At 41.9% G+C, this 17,613-nt stretch overlaps 1 protein-coding gene across 10 annotated transcripts in view; it reads right to left on the bottom strand.

The window, feature by feature from the left end:
- Positions 1–17,613, bottom strand: part of Fn1 (fibronectin 1) — a 69,352-nt gene that overhangs the window by 9,958 nt on the left and 41,781 nt on the right. For 2 of the 10 annotated variants that reach the window (XM_034497764.2, XM_034497767.2), the window contains 16 exons: positions 17,431–17,613; positions 15,883–15,972; positions 14,427–14,696; positions 13,018–13,134; positions 11,705–11,869; positions 10,804–10,959; positions 9,838–9,951; positions 8,737–9,006; positions 7,395–7,582; positions 6,102–6,189; positions 5,161–5,337; positions 4,459–4,548; positions 4,069–4,248; positions 3,221–3,310; positions 2,149–2,615; positions 902–1,040 (listed from right to left, as the gene is read on the bottom strand). In XM_034497764.2, coding sequence (XP_034353655.1) covers positions 902–1,040; positions 2,149–2,615; positions 3,221–3,310; positions 4,069–4,248; positions 4,459–4,548; positions 5,161–5,337; positions 6,102–6,189; positions 7,395–7,582; positions 8,737–9,006; positions 9,838–9,951; positions 10,804–10,959; positions 11,705–11,869; positions 13,018–13,134; positions 14,427–14,696; positions 15,883–15,972; positions 17,431–17,613 — 2,784 coding nt within the window. The remainder of the gene's footprint in view (positions 1–901; positions 1,041–2,148; positions 2,616–3,220; positions 3,311–4,068; positions 4,249–4,458; positions 4,549–5,160; positions 5,338–6,101; positions 6,190–7,394; positions 7,583–8,736; positions 9,007–9,837; positions 9,952–10,803; positions 10,960–11,704; positions 11,870–13,017; positions 13,135–14,426; positions 14,697–15,882; positions 15,973–17,430) is intronic. The other 8 variants (XM_034497766.2, XM_034497772.2, XM_034497768.2 and 5 more) reach the window with 5 other exon arrangements.

Here is a 17,613-nt window from a genome sequence, read left to right as displayed (position 1 = left end):
GCCAAATGACACAACACACCGCTTGGCTTCAAAAGATTTTTCAGAGGATACACAAAAGAGTCAAGGTCATTCAACCCTTATTAAGATTTTTCAGGATTAAATGTATTTAACCTTTAGTAAGATGTTGCATGGTGGTCATTTAACCTTTATTAAGAGCTTGCATGTATATAACATGACTATATATATATATATATATATATATATATATATATATATGTGTGTGTATGTGTGTGTGTGTGTGTGTGTGTATACACACACGCATAAAGGAGCTGGAGAGATGGCTCAGCAGTTAAGAGCACTGAGTAGTCCTACATGGTAATTACCAACCATCTGTAACTCCAGTTCCAGAGGATCTGGCGCCCTCTTCTGGCCTCCATGGGTGCTGTATGCATACTGCACACAGACATACATGCATATTGCACACAAACACCCATACACATAACATTAAAATAAGTAAATCTAAAAAGAAGAAAATAAAAAAGTATATAAAATTGAAATGTGGAACGGGGAGCTCTTTGGGAAAAAGAGGCGATATTGGTAATGTTTTGCATTAGGAACAAAACCTAATCCATCACTTAACATTGTCAAGGAGGACTATTTATGGGTATTCTGTTTGGGTACAGGACGAGATAATAGTAAAAGGTACCAAGAAACCACTGCCTCTATTAACTGGATCCTCAATAGGAAGGACAAAATGTATTAGACTAAAATATTATTGTCCCTCCCAGGCTCGGCATCCTGTCAATCACACACATGTGTTGGTATTACATAAGGGGACATTCCTGACTGTCGTGTAGTCTTATTTTACTAAGTTCAAAGACAACCAGGAACAAGAGACCAAGCTTTCTCTGGGCTGATCCAGCAAGAAGCATGTGCCTGAACAGACCAGCGGTGTACCTACCAGTGTTGCCCACAGTAACAACCTCTTCCCGAACCTTGTGCCTCCTCTGGTTTTGCAGTGCCTCCACTACGATGTTGTAGGTGACCCCTCTGGTCAGGCCAGTCAGAGTTGCACTGGTAGAAGTTCCAGGAACTTGGAACTATACATCCAAAGCAGGGAGAAAGCATTACAATGAGAGATAGGCATAACCATTACAAGCTAACGTCCCTAGTCTATATGTAATCCCCCACTCCCATTTAAAAATGGCAAAGGGAGAGAACATGTGTACAGGATTCCTACCCAGTCAAGATGAGATATTAAATTAGTGTAAAGAACAATCATTTGGGGGGCTGGAGAGATGGCTCAGTGGTTAAAAGCACTGACTGCTCTCCCAGAAGACCTGGGTTCAACTCCCAGCACCCACATGGCAGCTCACAATTGCCTGTAACTCCAGTTCCAGGGCTTCTGACATCCTCACACTGACATACATGCAAACAAAACACCAATGTACATAAAAAAATTATTAAAATAATTTTTTTAAAAAAGAACCATTATTTCTGCTAGATTTTTCTACCTAGGTGTTCCACAATTCCCAGAAACCCTCAGCTATACCACCCTCCTCTGAATCCTGTGGGCACTAGAACTCTTGGCAAAACCCTCTTCATAAATATGAGCACCACAGATGGACGGCACGTGCCATGCAAGGTGCCAACACAGTAGAACTTGGGTTTTCCTAAAATACTGGCACATTCCCAGACTGAAGTTTCGAAGCTAATAAATGTCCTATGGTACAGTCAATTTTAAAATTTCTGCCACTTTCTAAAAATAACACAATAAAAATTGATTCTAGCACCTGTGGGACAAATTAAAGAAGAGAGTTTTGGAGAATCGATCTCTTATAACAGCTGGTACCCAAAGCTTCACCTAGTCTTCCTAGACACATAACAGATAACGTGACTCTTCAAGGACAGACACCAAGGGTGGCATTTCAAACTTCATATAAATTACTTTTCCTTTTCTTCCTAAGATCATTGTTTTATCCATCTCACTAAGTAGTCTCCAGTGTATGGCAGTAATAAAAATAATTTCATTTTCTCTACTGAGTCAACCTCAGTGACGCACTCTGAGTCACAATGAGAAAACAGTCAAACAAACCCCAACCAGAGTTATAGCATCTGTCCTGGGAGGGTAGGCATCTGACATTAAGTTTCGGTTGCTTCTGGATGACACAGTTACATAGAGAGATACCTGCAAGGGCTGTAATATACCTGTAAGGGCTCCTCGTCGGTGCCAACAGGTTGGCATGAAATGATGTACTCAGAACTCTCCTGGAATGGCGTCCAAGAGATGGTTGTCTGAGAGAGAGCTTCTTGTCCTGTAGAGGCATTTGGATTGAGCCCCGGAACATGAGGATAGAGGTGGTAGTCTACGTCTCCCCTGGGAACATGACCGATTTGGACCTCCTCATCTACATTCGGCAGGTATGGTCTTGGCCTAAGCCTGACGGGGGTGGCCGCAGTGGGTGGCGTAGTCCGCCTAAAGCCATGTTCCTCAAAGAGCATTTGTTGCCCAACACTGGGTTGTTGGTGGGTTGTGCCAGGAAGCTGAATACCATTTTCGGTGTCATACCCAGGGTTGGTGATGAAGGGGGTCTTTTGAACTGTGGAGGGAACATCCAAGATCTCTGGTCCATGAAGATTGGGGTGTGGTAGGGTAACCAGTTGGGGAAGCTCATCTAGCCAAGAGAGGTTAGAGCCAAAAAAGCAAAGCGAGTTAAGCTCAAAGAAGAAGCAACCAATCACCGTCAATCCAAGCAACAACTGGATATCAATCAACCCAATCAATGCTTACAGACAACCAGTGGTTCTCAGATCACAAAACATTCTATAGAAAGAAATCTTGATTTTTTTCTCACAGATTTCTTTACAGTTTAGACGGGGAGAAAAAATGTTAGTATAAATTCTCATACAGACAAAGCTTTGAACCGCTGAGCCCCACAGAAAGCCGATTCTGCTCCAATTAAGCCTTTGCAAGTAACTGAAATATTTGAAGTTCAGAAATCAAATAATAAATAAATCCAGACAAGTCAGAAAGGTTTTACTCCCACCATTAAAAAGCTCCCCCCAACCTCTAATTTAAACTATTTAGTTTGAATTTCTGTAAGGTAAGAAAGACTTAAGGTTGTAGAGAAATAAATAAACATTTTTAGAGCATGTTAGGTGATTCGTGCCAAACAGTACAATTTTTAAGCCATTCTGCTAGAAAAAAAAAATCCATGAGAGATGTGTTGAACCGTAGAGAACTTCACCCTGCAAACCAACCACTGTTATGAGTCTTTACCTGTCTTTTTCCTCCCAATCAAGGGTTCACTCTTCTGATTGTTCTTCAGGGCAATGACATAGATGGTATACTCAGTTCCTGGCTCTAGACCTGATGGCAAACACAGCCATTTCATTATGTTGGAAGGCACGGCCAGTTATCGGCTCAGCAGAAGCTACCGGGGAGCAAGCATTCCTCTCAGCTGTCTGTGACATCTTAAAGAGGTAGTTCAGCTTCACTTCTTGTTCACCTACACTGTGCACCCAAAGGCCACTCGGCCTGTTAATCACCTTACAACCTCAGCTGACACTTGAATGAGCAGTTTCATGGTAAACTTTCTAGAGGATTCTATCAGCCTATAGATAAACTATACAGTAGTCTGCCAGTGGAATATACATTTGGGAGAGATCACCAGAGACTTCAGACTTCTATTTAGACCTAATCACGGACAGCTGTCAGTGACAGAGCAAAAATTAGGAAGTCTCCTGCTTAAGCCTTCCCATATCAGACTCTTATTTTCTTGTTCCATAAATGCAACAAAGAAGCCGTGATCTCCTGATACCTCTGTGTTTTAGGGACTTCAACATCCAGGAGATACTATATACACACTTTATCTTATTTGGGGGGAGGGTGGCAAGAATAATGAAGAATTTACATCCGAGAGACATACACCATAGTTTTGTCTTATGATGGCACTGAAATTACATGCTCAGTTATGTAATTTTGAGAACACTACTGTCCCTAAAAAGAACATCTAGAGTCTGGCCACCTCATTCTCACAAAATAGCATCAAAGACACAACTGGGGAGTATTATAGATTTGGGGTATCTATGATTAAGGGGGAAAAAATCGCAGCATGGAAGCAATACCAGTGATGGTGGCCTCCGTGACACCAGGGCGGGGCCGAGGGACCACTTCTCTGGGAGGGGATCCAGGCTTCTCATACTTGATAATGTAGCCAGTAATCCTGGCACGGGGTGCCTGCCATGATACCAGCAAGGAGTTGGGTGTGGTGGTCAGGAATCGAAGGTTGGAGGGTGCATCAATGGCTGAAAGGCAAGCAAAGTGACACCTTAGAAAACGAATGGCCATGAAACTAATCTTACAGTTGTGCCTAGCAAACAGAGGAGGAAGAGAACCCGAGTATCTGGGGAGCTAGAACATGAAAATCCCAGCTCCCCAGCTGTTTCTAAGGTTTCCCCGGCTGATTACAATATGCACCAGTCAGTTGACATTTCCTCCAAAGAAAGTGTAGTTACCAGTGGAGGCATCGATGATCACAGGAGAGCTTCGGGCATTGTCGTTCAGAGTGTACAGGTGGATCTTGTAGTCAGTACCTGGCTGTAAACCTGGAAGTTGAAAAGACACACCTTTCTAATCCATTCTTAACTCTACTTGGTGAGTTCTCATGCTTGCCGACAACTTCCTTGACTCCTATCCCATGCCAGAAACAGTTCACAGGGGGAGCTAACGTGCTTCACGGTGCGGACAGGTCACTATGAATGAGAAGCCCATTTCAAAAGCAGCTCACTCATGTCCTGATACTGAATCGTCTCTGGTTACAGCTTCCATCTTTATTATATGTAGTGCTGTTTGTAACTATAAATTTCATTATGCTTTTTAAGACCTGGGCATGCTAATGCTAAGAACTATATGTTACTATTTTATATCTTTATGTACTCTGTATTAACTTTAAAATAGAAAATAGGGTTTCACTGTCTGATCTCAAACTTACATCCCCCTGCCTCAGACTCCTGCCTATGACTACAGGTATGCAGATTTGCATTAAACAATAATGAGTGTTTTATGAAACAATGCATTGGAAGAATGAGATTTATAGGTCAAACAAAAGTCAACAGATCATGGAATGGTGATCACATTCTTAATACTAGACCTAGAATATCTAACTAGCCAGTTTATCCTGCAGGGGCATACACAGGCAGACTGCCGAGTGCACTGACCTGTAATAGTATAGCTTCTGACATCCGGGCTGATGGTCCTCTGAACTGGGGTCTGGCCATTGGCTGGGATGGCATCGACTTGGAAGCCAGTGATTGTCTCTGTCTTCGTTCTCCAGCTAATAGTGATGGTGGTCTCTGTAGCGTCTGTCACACGGGCCCTTCTTGGAGGGCTGACATCTGTGCAGGAGCACAGCTAGAGATTAATGCACGTTTGGCTCATATATGTAAGGTTCTGATATTTTAAAATGAGCCCTCATTACACAAATACATCCACTTCGGGAAATACATACATCTAATAATGTGTAGGTTACGCCCTTTGACATCAGAAAAATAGGTTAACGGTACTGAGGAAATATGAAAATGTTCATTTCTCGGGTCTTTCCTTTGAAGAGATGGAAAAGCTTTATAAATACTATCAATAGCTCCTAGAGCTGCCTCTCTAGTGTCTAGAAATATGTCAAACAAGAGTCACAATGATTAACTGACTAATATGTGAGAATGTACAGTAGGAATTATAATATAGACAATTAGTAATAATGTATAGGTGACTAGTATTCTGTCATTTCTATAAGGCTTCACGTGTTAATCATTCTATAGGTGATAAAACATCAATAGACTAGACCACAGACCTAATTTCGCCTCATATTTCCTGTGGCAGAAGCCAGTTCATCTTTCTGATGAACTCTACGAATACCGACCCTCACCAGTACAGCGTGAACCAGCTGTGAGTTCTAACCCACCACACCAACCCAACACTGGGAAGTGATTCCATTTGTTTCAGCAGCCCATTTTCCAGATGGCATCCACAAAGTGGGTCCCCGAAACGAGAAGCTACTCTATGAATTTCCAAATTCTATGGTTAAGTCAGTGGTTTAATTTAAAGATCTTTCATTTCCTTTTACACTCAGGGTCTGTCAGTATTAAAACATCGAATTACTCACTCTCCAGAGTTGTGACGACTCCCTGAGCTGGTCTGCTTGTCAATGTGTCCTTGAGAGCATAGACACTGACTTCATACTTGGTGGCCACCTGGAAAGAAGGATATGAGAGAAGCCGGGCGGTGGTGGCACACGCCTTTAATCCCAGCACTTGGGAGGCAGAGGCAGGTGGATTTCTGAGTTCGAGGCCAGCCTGGTCTACAAAGTGAGTTCCAGGACAGCCAGGGCTACACAGAAAAACCCTGTCTCGAAAAACCAAAAAAAAAAAAAAAAAAAAAAAAAAAAGATATGAAAAAAAAAGGGTATGAGAAGCTTTGGCAATGGTACTGCATGAAGCCTGGAGTTCTACCAAAGCCTTCGAGAAATGCAATGATGATAAAAGACCATCTGCATACCCAGCAAACCCCAACACTTCCTGTTCCCAGAACAACCTCACTTTTACCTATGATTGACAACACATTTAAATTAAGTGAATTATAAAATGTTCTCAGGGGTTAAGTCCAAGCAATCCACAAGTGGTAGTAAAAATGAATAAGAAAAAAAATCAGTATTAGATTTTTTTTTTTTTTTTTTGCTTTTATGATCTGACAGGTGTAAATCATGTTTTGCTTTTTTTCTGATCACAGAAAAGCAAGAGAAAGTTTCTATTCTGTCTCTGACCTCTCTTCTGCTGCTTCCCTTGGAACTGGTCTTGTGTTAAGATGTGCACTAAGCCCTTATAAGGATCCTAGTTAATTTCTGCATGCCTAGAAAGAGTTTTAAATATGATTTGCTTGCTTGTTTGAGGCAGGGTTTTTTTGGAGGCTGACCTGGAACTCACTCTGTAGACCAGGCTGGCCTTGAACTCAAGAGACCCACTGCTTATTATGCCTCCCTGGATTAAAGCACACCTGGCTGATTTTCAAATGTTTTAATGAGGGTAGTGCCAAGTTACATTGGTACTAACTGAAGAATGCTTCTTGCCGAGGAAACACCACTCATAAAAACCATAAACTCAGTCAGAGTGGATATATAAATTGCTCCCCACAGAATACCACTTAAAAAAAAAAAAAAGCAGAATATTTCTGTCAAAGACCTGCATGAAATCCAAAGCTATTTACACCACTCTAATCCAATAGTCATCTTAGTTTACCTTGAAAATCCTAGGTCAGCATAAAAGAATTCTATTGTATACATTTGTGACAAACTTATTTGATGGTAGAAGGAAAGCACATTAGGTTTATTATGAGATTGCACCTGACAGACTCTATGAAACGACCTACTTTCTTTCTCTACAGATGGAAGCTCACTTCTTACCATGAGTCCCGACACAATCACTGATGAGCTGTCTGGAGAAAGGTTGATTTCTTTCATTGGTCCAGTCTTCTCCTTCGGGGTCACCCGCACTCGGTAGCCAGTGAGCTGAACACTGGGCGCTATCCACTGGGCAGTCAAACTGGTGGGTGTCACCTGAGTGAACCTCAGATTGGTTGGCGCAGGAATGGCTGTCAGGATGGTCATTGGTTAAAAGGTTATCTTATAGGGAACGAGGAAAAGGGAAATAAAGCAAATTTTTAAAAAGGAGAATGGATTGTTCTTGTAGGGACTGGTGGACTCCCTGGCCCAGCAGAGAGTCAGCACAAACAAGTAATAAAAACGAAGACACGAGACAAGTGTTTTATACTGGCAATTCTCAGAACCACTGGAAACACCTGGGTAAATGCCAGGACTCCAAGAGACTTTGGGTCTTAGCCCCTACCCCTTTAAAAACCAAGAGTTGAATTCCCTTATTAGTCATTAGAATTGATTTTTTTTTCATTTGTACGAAAAAGATGAGCAATGGCCCCCTTTTCTATATAAATTATCTTTGTATGGGAAACCATCTCACAGAGTATTCTATCCAAGAGATAGAATTGTTTTTATTGTCTCTTTTATTTGGACCCCACGGCAGATATCACTGCTAAATTTGAAGTATTCTCTGCGGCGTAGCATAAGAAGAAAATTGGTTCACAATAGAGGCAAGAAAGAGAAGCAGAGAGCAGTAACACAGACTGTCACCTCTATATGCTTTGAGCATTCCAACCTCGCTCCAGAAGTAAAGCACAAGAGGATAAAGGAAGCACTTGTCCTAACGGCTCCGTCCTGTGCATCTGGATCATAATTCTTTAAGCAAATGAAGGCCCAGCGCAGGATAATTAGCCAGGAGAGATCTTACCCATGTGTTTGGTTCTTTGATCATGTTGCAAGAAAATGCCTGGCTTAGGGTCAATTCTCAGAGTAAGCTCTATGATTCTAGACTTCTTTCCTTCATGTGTGGAGAGGGAGGGTCACCACAGAGGTGTGTCACTTAGGAAATAATCCACAATTTAATAGCTTCAAATGTCTTGCTTTGTAATCTTTAAATATATGTATTATATATATATTTGCACACATATGCTTAGCTACTTTAAATTTCTCTTTATTAGACTTAGTTAACTAAGTAGCACCTGCCTTTCATTGATTGCTACCATTCCTCATTAAAGAGGGCCCTTCCTAAGACTTTGAGGGCATTTTTCTACTCTCCCTTACACGGGAATCAATAGCCCAGTAAAGTATAACGTCAGCAAGGCATAAAGCCACTGCTCCCATAAGCACCCAGGCGGTGCGGTTAACGATATACCTGTGGACTGGACTCCAATCAGGGGCTGGCTCTCCATATCATCGTGCAAGGCAACCACACTGACTGTGTACTCAGAACCCGGCCTGAGGCCTTGCAGCTCTGCAGTGTCGTCTTCACCATCAGGTGCAGGGAAAAGCTCATGGATTCCATCCTCAGGGCTCGAGTAGGTCACCCTGTACCTGGAAACTTGCCCCTGTGGGCTTTCCCAAGCAATTTTGATGGAATCGACATCCACATCAGTGAATGCCAGTCCTTTAGGGCGATCAATGTCTGTTAGGCAAATTAATGGTAAGAGGTTATGTGAAAAGCAAGTTGTGAAACAAGCATATTTTTATACCATGCAAAGCAGTTCGGCAGATACCATTTTCTTTGATGAATTAAATTCCAATTATCACGCTATTAAAACAGAAAGTTACTTGACATCTGCTTAAAAGGCTTTTTCTTTCTTTTTTGAGGTTTAGCATATGCAGTGTCACGTTACTTATTAAAAACAAGGTGTGTGAGGTATGTAGACACCCTGAAAAAAAAAATCTCCACAAAGGAAATTTATTTGTATCAATTTAAAGATATTCTATTTGATTCTGCAATGTGATGTTAGTCTCAAGGACCTGGATTTTCTATATCTTGGAAATGGTAAAGTTGATTTTTCAAGTCATAAATTCATCTTAGATTCTACTCCCCCCCCCCATTAAGTCTTTATATTAAAAGGCTGACACAGCCACAGTCCTTCAAACATAACCACTTCTTGGGGCATACTATAGTCAACGGTACCATCCAGTCATAGAAAAAAATAGGTCCTGGAGAAATATTTCATAGATTTGCTAAAAGCAAATAAGATTTTGCTGAGGCTGTTTAAGCGAAGGCGATTCAAAGCACAGCAGCCATCGATGGCAACACCACAGTGATTTTTTTCCTGCAAGCTCGCTGCGGCACCAAGAAGGAAAAAAATGTTGGCCAAGGGCTCATCTTAAGATATGAGCCGGCTGACCCATTGTCTTTCCCTGTATACAATGGCATGAGATGTGCAGGGGAGGGCAGGGGCAGCAGGACACCCAAGAACAATATGACTTTGGAAGTAGAGACTGAGCATTGATTACGTACTGGTTACTGCAGTTTGAACCAGAGGCTGGCTCTCTCCGTTCTGGTTCTGAGCATAGACACTAACCACATACTCCACGGTGGGTTGCAAACCTTCAATGGTCATTTCTGTCTGATCTGAAAAGGAAGGAGAAGCAATTGCAGGTCTACAGAGCCACCCAAGCTACTCCTGAGAGCTCAATGAAAAGCAGGGGCTGAGCTTATGATTCTCACTTGCAGAATAATCATTAAATACCCATCTCACTCGGTAGTCAGATGCCTGTTTCCTCTCAGGAAAACGTGTTCACTGGTAACGAAATTGGGCATGGGGAGCACAGCTTAGATGGCAGAATGCTGTTCCCATAAACAAACCCAGGCTTCCATACCCAGCAGCACAGTAAACTATATGCCTATAGTACTAGCACTTAGGAGACACAGACAAGAAGATCAGAAGTTAACGTCATCCTTGCCTACGTAGTGCAGTCAAGGCCAGCACAGATTTCATGAGATCCTGTCTCAAAAAAAATATTTAGCATACCACAGTAAAATCAAATTCAAGAATAAGCTTTACAACTTGTGATGCTCCCCAAATTAATGAGGCTATTCTTGAAAAGAAAAAAAGAAATCAAATTGATCTTAAGAAACTGTCTTGAGATCATATATCTTGCAAGCCATTTTATGTAGTAAGAACATCAGATCTAGAAGGACCTACAGCATCAGTACATACTTCTCTTCCTAGTGACTAAGGGTTTAAACAGTCCATATTACTACACACTACAGTATAAAGAAAATAAGACCTGAAATATATGAATACTAACTTGTCCGATGAACTGAGCTGGCAACAGTCCATGAACAGGAGCACCGTACAATGGCCACAGTCTATGAACGGAAGCACCATACACACACCACATAGGACACTCACTCCAAATGGAAACTTCTGAGCTCCTACCGTGTTCATCTTGCTAGGTATGACATTCTGGTTATTCTTACCTGGACTGGCAGTTTTAGTTTTTGATGGTCCTAGGCCATTTTTGGGCGTGGTGGTCACTCTGTAACCTGTCACAGGAGAAGTTGAAGGCAACCACCTGACACTGATGCTGTTGTCTTGGACATCCGTCACCTGCATCTGGGATGGCTTGTCAATTTCTGTAAGTACAAAAGAAAGCAGTGATGCCCCAGTGCTTGGAGGCAGGACTGGACAAGCCCTTGCCTTCAATTCTAGTGTGTGCAAATGATCTTTTGCTTCTATTAATGTATTGCAGGTGTTTCTTTTGACAAGAATAAAAAGGGTTAGCTTGAAGAGGGGAAGCCATGCATCCAGACACTATTACAACTATTTGCAACCTGATTCTTTGATTCCACAAACAAAGCACTACATCTCAGGCAGGTCTTTGTCTCCTAATCAGTCAACCCATCTAGTCATTTTCTACAAGTATTTATGAATGCCCCCTATGTCTATTGCAGATACATGGCTGTAGCAGTTTCAAACACAGACAAAAATGTCCACTCTTGAGGTCTTCTTTGTACATTTGTCTCAAGATTCTATTACTTGTAGGTGCTGTTAGCTACAGGCTTTTGTTTTATTAACAAAAATAAATCAGGGTTGAGGGTGTAGTTCAGTGTACAGCACTTGATATATATATATATATATGATATATATATATATATATATATCATATATATATATATCAACTTGCTTTATATATATAATATATATTTACACACACACACACACACAGACACACACACATATAAGATGCTGGTTTTGATCGCCGGCACCACACAAAAATAAAGAAAGATCAATTGCACAGTGAAGAAAATACTTTGGATGAATACTGGGATAACCATCTTTATAAATAACCCCGTGTTACCCCAGAAGAAAAGTCTGTACCTGTTTGATAATTGATGGAAACTGGCTTGCTGCTTGCTGGACTGTCCCCACGGCCAGTGACAGCATACAGGGTGATGGTGTAGTCTGCTCCTGGTTTAATGTTGTTGATGGTGGCTGTGGACTTACTTCCGGGCACAGTGAACTCCTGGACAGGGCTATTTCCTCCTGTACAAAAGGAGTTAGCAGAGAATTTGAGGAGCCAGGAGTTACTCCAATATTAACATGTCAAAAGCAGTATGGAAATCACTGCAGCTTGCAGGCTCCATCATAAGGAGTGGCTGCTTTAAACCAGCCTGAACAGACAAGTATATTGATGTGTGTAGTAAGCCCTGATAAGTATATAAAACCAGGAGAACTCTCCAGCTAATGTCATTTTAACATCCCTGGGTTAAAATGTCACTGAGCTGTAGATTAACAGGCAAAAGGTGAAGAAATCCCCAGGAATGAGCTCCCTATTTGATAATAAAATACCAAGTAGTCAGCCCTGAAATCATGTCCATACAAGCAACACTAAACAATACGTATTTATACATATTTGTTGGATATGCATGCACTGTGTGTGTGTGTGTGTGTGTGTGTGTGTGTGTGTCTAACAGTAAGACAATGAGGCCAATAAATTGGGAAGGAGTGGTGGGAGTGGTGGGAGGGGCGGGACAGTTTGGAAGAGGAAAGGGAAAGAAGAAATGATGTAATTATATTTTAATTATTTTAAATTAAATAAATAGAAAAGGGGACAAGAATGTGGCTCACTCAACCTAAAATGGAATGAAGGACATTCTTTACAAAAGTGTTAACAGGCCGGGCGGTGGTGGCGCACGCCTTTAATCCCAGCACTTGGGAGGCAGAGACAGGCGGATTTCTGAGTTCGAGGCTAGCCTGGTCTACAAAGTGAGTTCCAGGACAGCCAGGACTACATAGAGAAACCCTGTCTCGAAAAACCAACCAACCAAACAAACAAACAAACAAAAAACAAAAAAAAAACAAAACAAAAAAAGTGTTAACAGAATTTGTTAAATACAGAGAACAATGAAAAAAAAAAAGGGCTGAGAATTACCAATGATAATATTTGTGAATATATAAACTTTTTTTCTCAAAGTTTTGCTTCCCACCCTAGCTGCAGTGTATAAACAACCTTTAAATTTCATTTTATAATCAATTAAACATAGCTCCCATGCATTTTTGGACAAAAATAAAGAGAGAGAGAGATTTTCTAAATGGGCCTGCTAGCATTTACTCCTCTACCCATGGTTAGATTTTCAAGTTACCCACCCAGACCCCGATCCCTAAGGGGGAATGAGACACAGTGAACAGACCTGTCTCTCCGTAGGTGATTCTGTAATAGCGTACAGAGACGGCGGGGGGCTCCCAGCTGATGAGCAGGCTGGTGGGAGTGGAAGCAATGACCTCCAGGTCTCTCGGAATATCAGAAACTAGAAAAATCACAGGACAACATCACAAAGAAAGCTCAGATCCACTTTTTGTCTTTCCCTAGATAACTGTTACATTTCCTTCATAAAAAAAAATCTAAATGCAACACTGAATTAGTAGAATTAAAATCTATGGAGAGGTCGAGGAAAGGGGCTAGGGAAACCATTCAAATTGTCAATTCTTTTTCCTCACCATTTCCTTTGGAAAATAATTTAAATCACAGAAGTTATAATAACTACAGCGACACTCACCCATGCACTTTTCCCCCCTTTTTTCTTCTGCTGTTTTGAGACAGGCTTTCTCTGTGTTAACAGCCCTGTCTGTCCAAAACTCGCTTTGTAGACCAAGCTGGCCTGGAACTTACAGAGATTCTACCCATGCACCCTTAACTATGTGCTATTTGGAAACAGTGGTCACACACACCCCTACTCATAGCTAAACTACAGACTGTTCTGATAACAGTCATTGAAAATATATCTGTGCTTAAAGACATACTCTAGGGCTTGACTCACACCACACCAGGCACTGTACCACTACGCTACATCCAGAGCTCCCCTTTAAAAAACTTTTATTTATTTTGAGACAAGGCTTCACTGAATTGTACAGGCTAATTTGAACTCACAGCAGCCCAGGATGGCCTTCCTGCCCCAGCCTCCCAAGTATCTGTGCTACCAAGCCCAACTTAAAAAAAAAAAAATCATAGGTTTATAATATCTTTGGTACCATATTATGTTTATGTTTTGGATTGAAACCATCTTAAAAAAGGTAAATATCCAAGCTGGGAGTAGTAGCTCAGGCCTGTAACTCCAGCACTCAGAAGTCAAAGCAAAGTATCTTAGATAAGTCTGGGCTACAAAGCCAGTTGTGGGTCAGTCTGGGCTATGAGACTCTCCCAAAACATCATAAATAAACACTGACCAGGAAAAACACCAGAGCATAGCTGAATCAGGTGACAATTTCTCAGAGGAAAAAAAAAAATTTTTTTAATGTAATCTTGGAGATCTTTTTGCCACAGTCTGTCACTGCCCTCTTCCCCTTTTTTATTGAGATAGAGTCTCACTGTGTAGCTCTGGCTGGTCTGGAACTCACTCTGTAGAGATCTACCTGCCTCTGCCTCCCAAGTGCTGGGATCAAAGGCCTGCATCACTCCATCACTGCCCGTAGTGTACCTCCTGCCACGATCTACTCTTCAAGTGATGCAGACAAGAACAGCATGAAGCTTTCTCACAGCCTACACCAAACCATTCAAAATCCACACCACGGGATTTCTTTGCAGATTAAAGAACCAAATTACCTGTCGATTGCTGGCCAATCAGTGGGGGGCTCTCCTCTCTGCCATTAACAGCAATGATGCTGACAACGTACTCTGTGCCCGGATTAAGGTTGGTGAGGGTGATAGAATTCCTTGAGGGAGGCACTCGATCTTGCCTGGGTCTTCCGGCAGAATGCTCGGCATGATGGCGGATTATGTAGCCGGTGATGGGGGCCCGAGGAGCCACCCAGTGGACGGTGAATGAGTTGGCAGTGATATCAGAAGAATCAAAACCAGTTGGAGAATCGAGACCTGTTTTTTCCACCCAAGGAGCAAAAGACAACAACCACCAGCTGAGTCCTCAAGGATGATATGGGGGTAGGCAAGACACTGTTAAACGATACTGATAGTTGACCATAATAATCAGCTTACACATGCACTTCTTTTTTTCTTTTTCAAAGTAACTGAAACAATATATAAAACTATAGTCGATTTCTACATTATACCAAAATACTGATTATTTCCAAGCTTTAACATTGCTCTGGGTAGTTTTGCATCAATTTGACACAAGCTATAGTCATCTAAGAGGAAGAAATCTTTAATTAAGAAAATGCCTCTATAAGATCAAGGCAAACTTGTAAGGCTTTTTCTTTATTAGTGATTCACAGGGGAGGGTCCAGCCCATTGTGAGCCCAACCCACTGTAGGCGGTGCCTTCTCTGGGCTCATGGTCCTGGATTCTATAAGAAAGCAGGCTGAGGAAGCCATGGGGAGCAGGCCAGTAAGCAGCAACCTCCATGGCCTCTGCATCAGCTCCTGCCTCCAAGTCCCTGCCCTGCTTGAATTCTTGTCCTGACTTCCTTCAGTGATGAACTACAGTGTGGAAGTATAAGACAAAAAAATCCTTCCCTCTCCAATTTGCTATGGATCCCGGTGTTTCCATAACAGCCCTAACTAGGACCAGAACCCAGTGAAATTCACAAGGAAAAGGAGGGAACTCCATTGTTATGTTACACAAAGTCACATTATTATGTTAAACAAAGCAATCCAGTCTCAGAAAGACAAATAAAGTTTTCTGGTATGTGGATCCCAGATTTTAATTTTTCATATGTGTGTATGGAACATCTACATGTGTGTGCAGCGCATAGGTCCTGAAACTAGAAAAGAGAATGTGGGGAGAAAAGAAGCTGCCTTCAGGAGGAGAGGTGAAAGGGGTCATAGGTGACAAGGTGACATGAGAATGAAAATCACATTACTACAGGGAGGAAGGGGACCAGGAAGGGTGGCAGGGGACAAGGAAAGGAACAGAAGAGGAAGATCAACAGAGCATGTGAAAATACCGTGACAAAAGCCACTACTCTATAACTAAAATTAATTAATTAATTAATTAATTAATTAATAAAAAGTAATTTACCACAAAAGGTGGAGATGCATCTATAGACTCAACCTATCATTCTGTTGCTTAAAGTTGGTAGCTGAGAGCTGCCGACACGGCTCACCTGTTTTCTGTCTTCCTCGCAGAGGGATGCTCTCGTGTTGTTCATAGACACTGGAGACACCGACTAGGTATTCGGTCCCAGGCAGAAGATCTGAAGAGGTAAGTGGGATTGGCTTTAAACTTGAGAGCATGAGAAAGCACGGCGCTCCCTGGACTACTTCTTCTGATAAAATATCCAAGCATTCAGTCCCATAGCCTACCTGTAGCTAAAGGAGCATCTACGTTTGGAAATTATCTGTAAGTAAAGGACACTTTGTCCTGTGCCTCTGTAAGCCCCTCGGTTCCGCATGTATAAACGGAACCCAGTCAAGTGTAAGCACGGGGCATTAATATCTCTCTCATCCATCTGAAAGGGCACCTATGAGGGCCACTGACGAAAGTTTTGTGGGATACCCATCACAGCCACCTTATGAGGTAGTCGGCAGCTTCTGTGCTATGCAATGTTAAGATGTATAGATGGACAAAATTTGACATGTGTCCTTGTGGGACCATCAATGTATTCAAGACAACGAACATATCCAGTGCCCCTGGGTTCACTACACTGCCCCAAACTGCTTAATCTTTAAAATAATGTAATAATGACTTCTCTAAGGGGTAGTTCCTTTGGCGTCATAGCATTAAGACTCTTAAAACACAAAATTAACATTTGACAGGGTTTGGCTAAACGGGGACCAACATGTGATTTGGGGTCTAGTATATTGGACAATATGGTTCCTACTAACTGGACAGAAATGAGCTTAAGGAAGGCCCCAATAAAATTAAGTATCTGGATACTCTGGTCCTTAGCCACAAAGCCACAAAGCCACAAAGCCATAAAGCGAGGAAGAAGACCAGTCATGCTGCCTCTTTGTATTTCACTTTCGGAGACACATTGAAAGGGAGAGGATGTTTTCTGACCATATTTGGGAATGTAGCTAAATGTAACTACTTTGCTCTCCTGTGGAACCTGTGTACTTGTACATCTTCCTACAATGTTGCAACCTCTTGTTCTCTTTAATTCAGAATATCCTCTTCCAGTAAGACCCGGGATGAGACAATTTATAGAAATTGTCAATTAAATGTCAGTTGTTTTCTAAACTCTCAGGCTTCAGGGAAATAGTACAAACAGATGTTTTCTGAATTGTCAACTACATTTCTGCTTGATTCTACATTCTTTAATGCTAAATAGACCACCTACTGGTGGTAGGTATCACCCAAGAGAGGACAATAAACCAGACAGGCTGACCCCGTGTTTCTTACTCTTTCCTTAGTTACAGAATTCATTCGGGAGTCACTTATTTATTGTGTACTTATGTGGAAGCAGAAAGTGTTTGACACCTTGGCGCTTCACAGATGGTACTTTCCACTTCGATTTGTAGCAATCAAAGGTTTGCCACTCCAGCAGAATCATTCTATCTTTCACAGTTTACAGAGCTGCCTGTTGAACTTGGAGAGTGTGTCTCTCTGTTACAGCTCTCCTTTCTCTTAGGTGTTCCTCCATGAGAATTCAGAATCCATTTGTTGTGCACCAGATAAGTATCTACTGAACAAGTTACGCCTGGGGGCTTACTTGTTAGGACCACGGCATTGTCTGAAGGTGAAATGGACAACTCTGCAACGTCCTCCTCATTCTTCACAGGTGAGTAGCGCACCAAGAGGTTGGTCAGCTCGATGGATGGAGGTGGGGCCCAAGTGACCCGCATAGTGTCTGGACCAATATTGGTGAATCGCAGATCCGTGGGAGGAGGGACAG

Source organism: Arvicanthis niloticus, chromosome 3, assembly GCF_011762505.2.
Source record: "Arvicanthis niloticus isolate mArvNil1 chromosome 3, mArvNil1.pat.X, whole genome shotgun sequence".
NCBI classification, from domain to species: domain Eukaryota; kingdom Metazoa; phylum Chordata; class Mammalia; order Rodentia; family Muridae; genus Arvicanthis; species Arvicanthis niloticus.
Note: the sequence above shows the minus strand (reverse complement) of the source record. Positions and strands in the feature narration are given on the sequence as shown.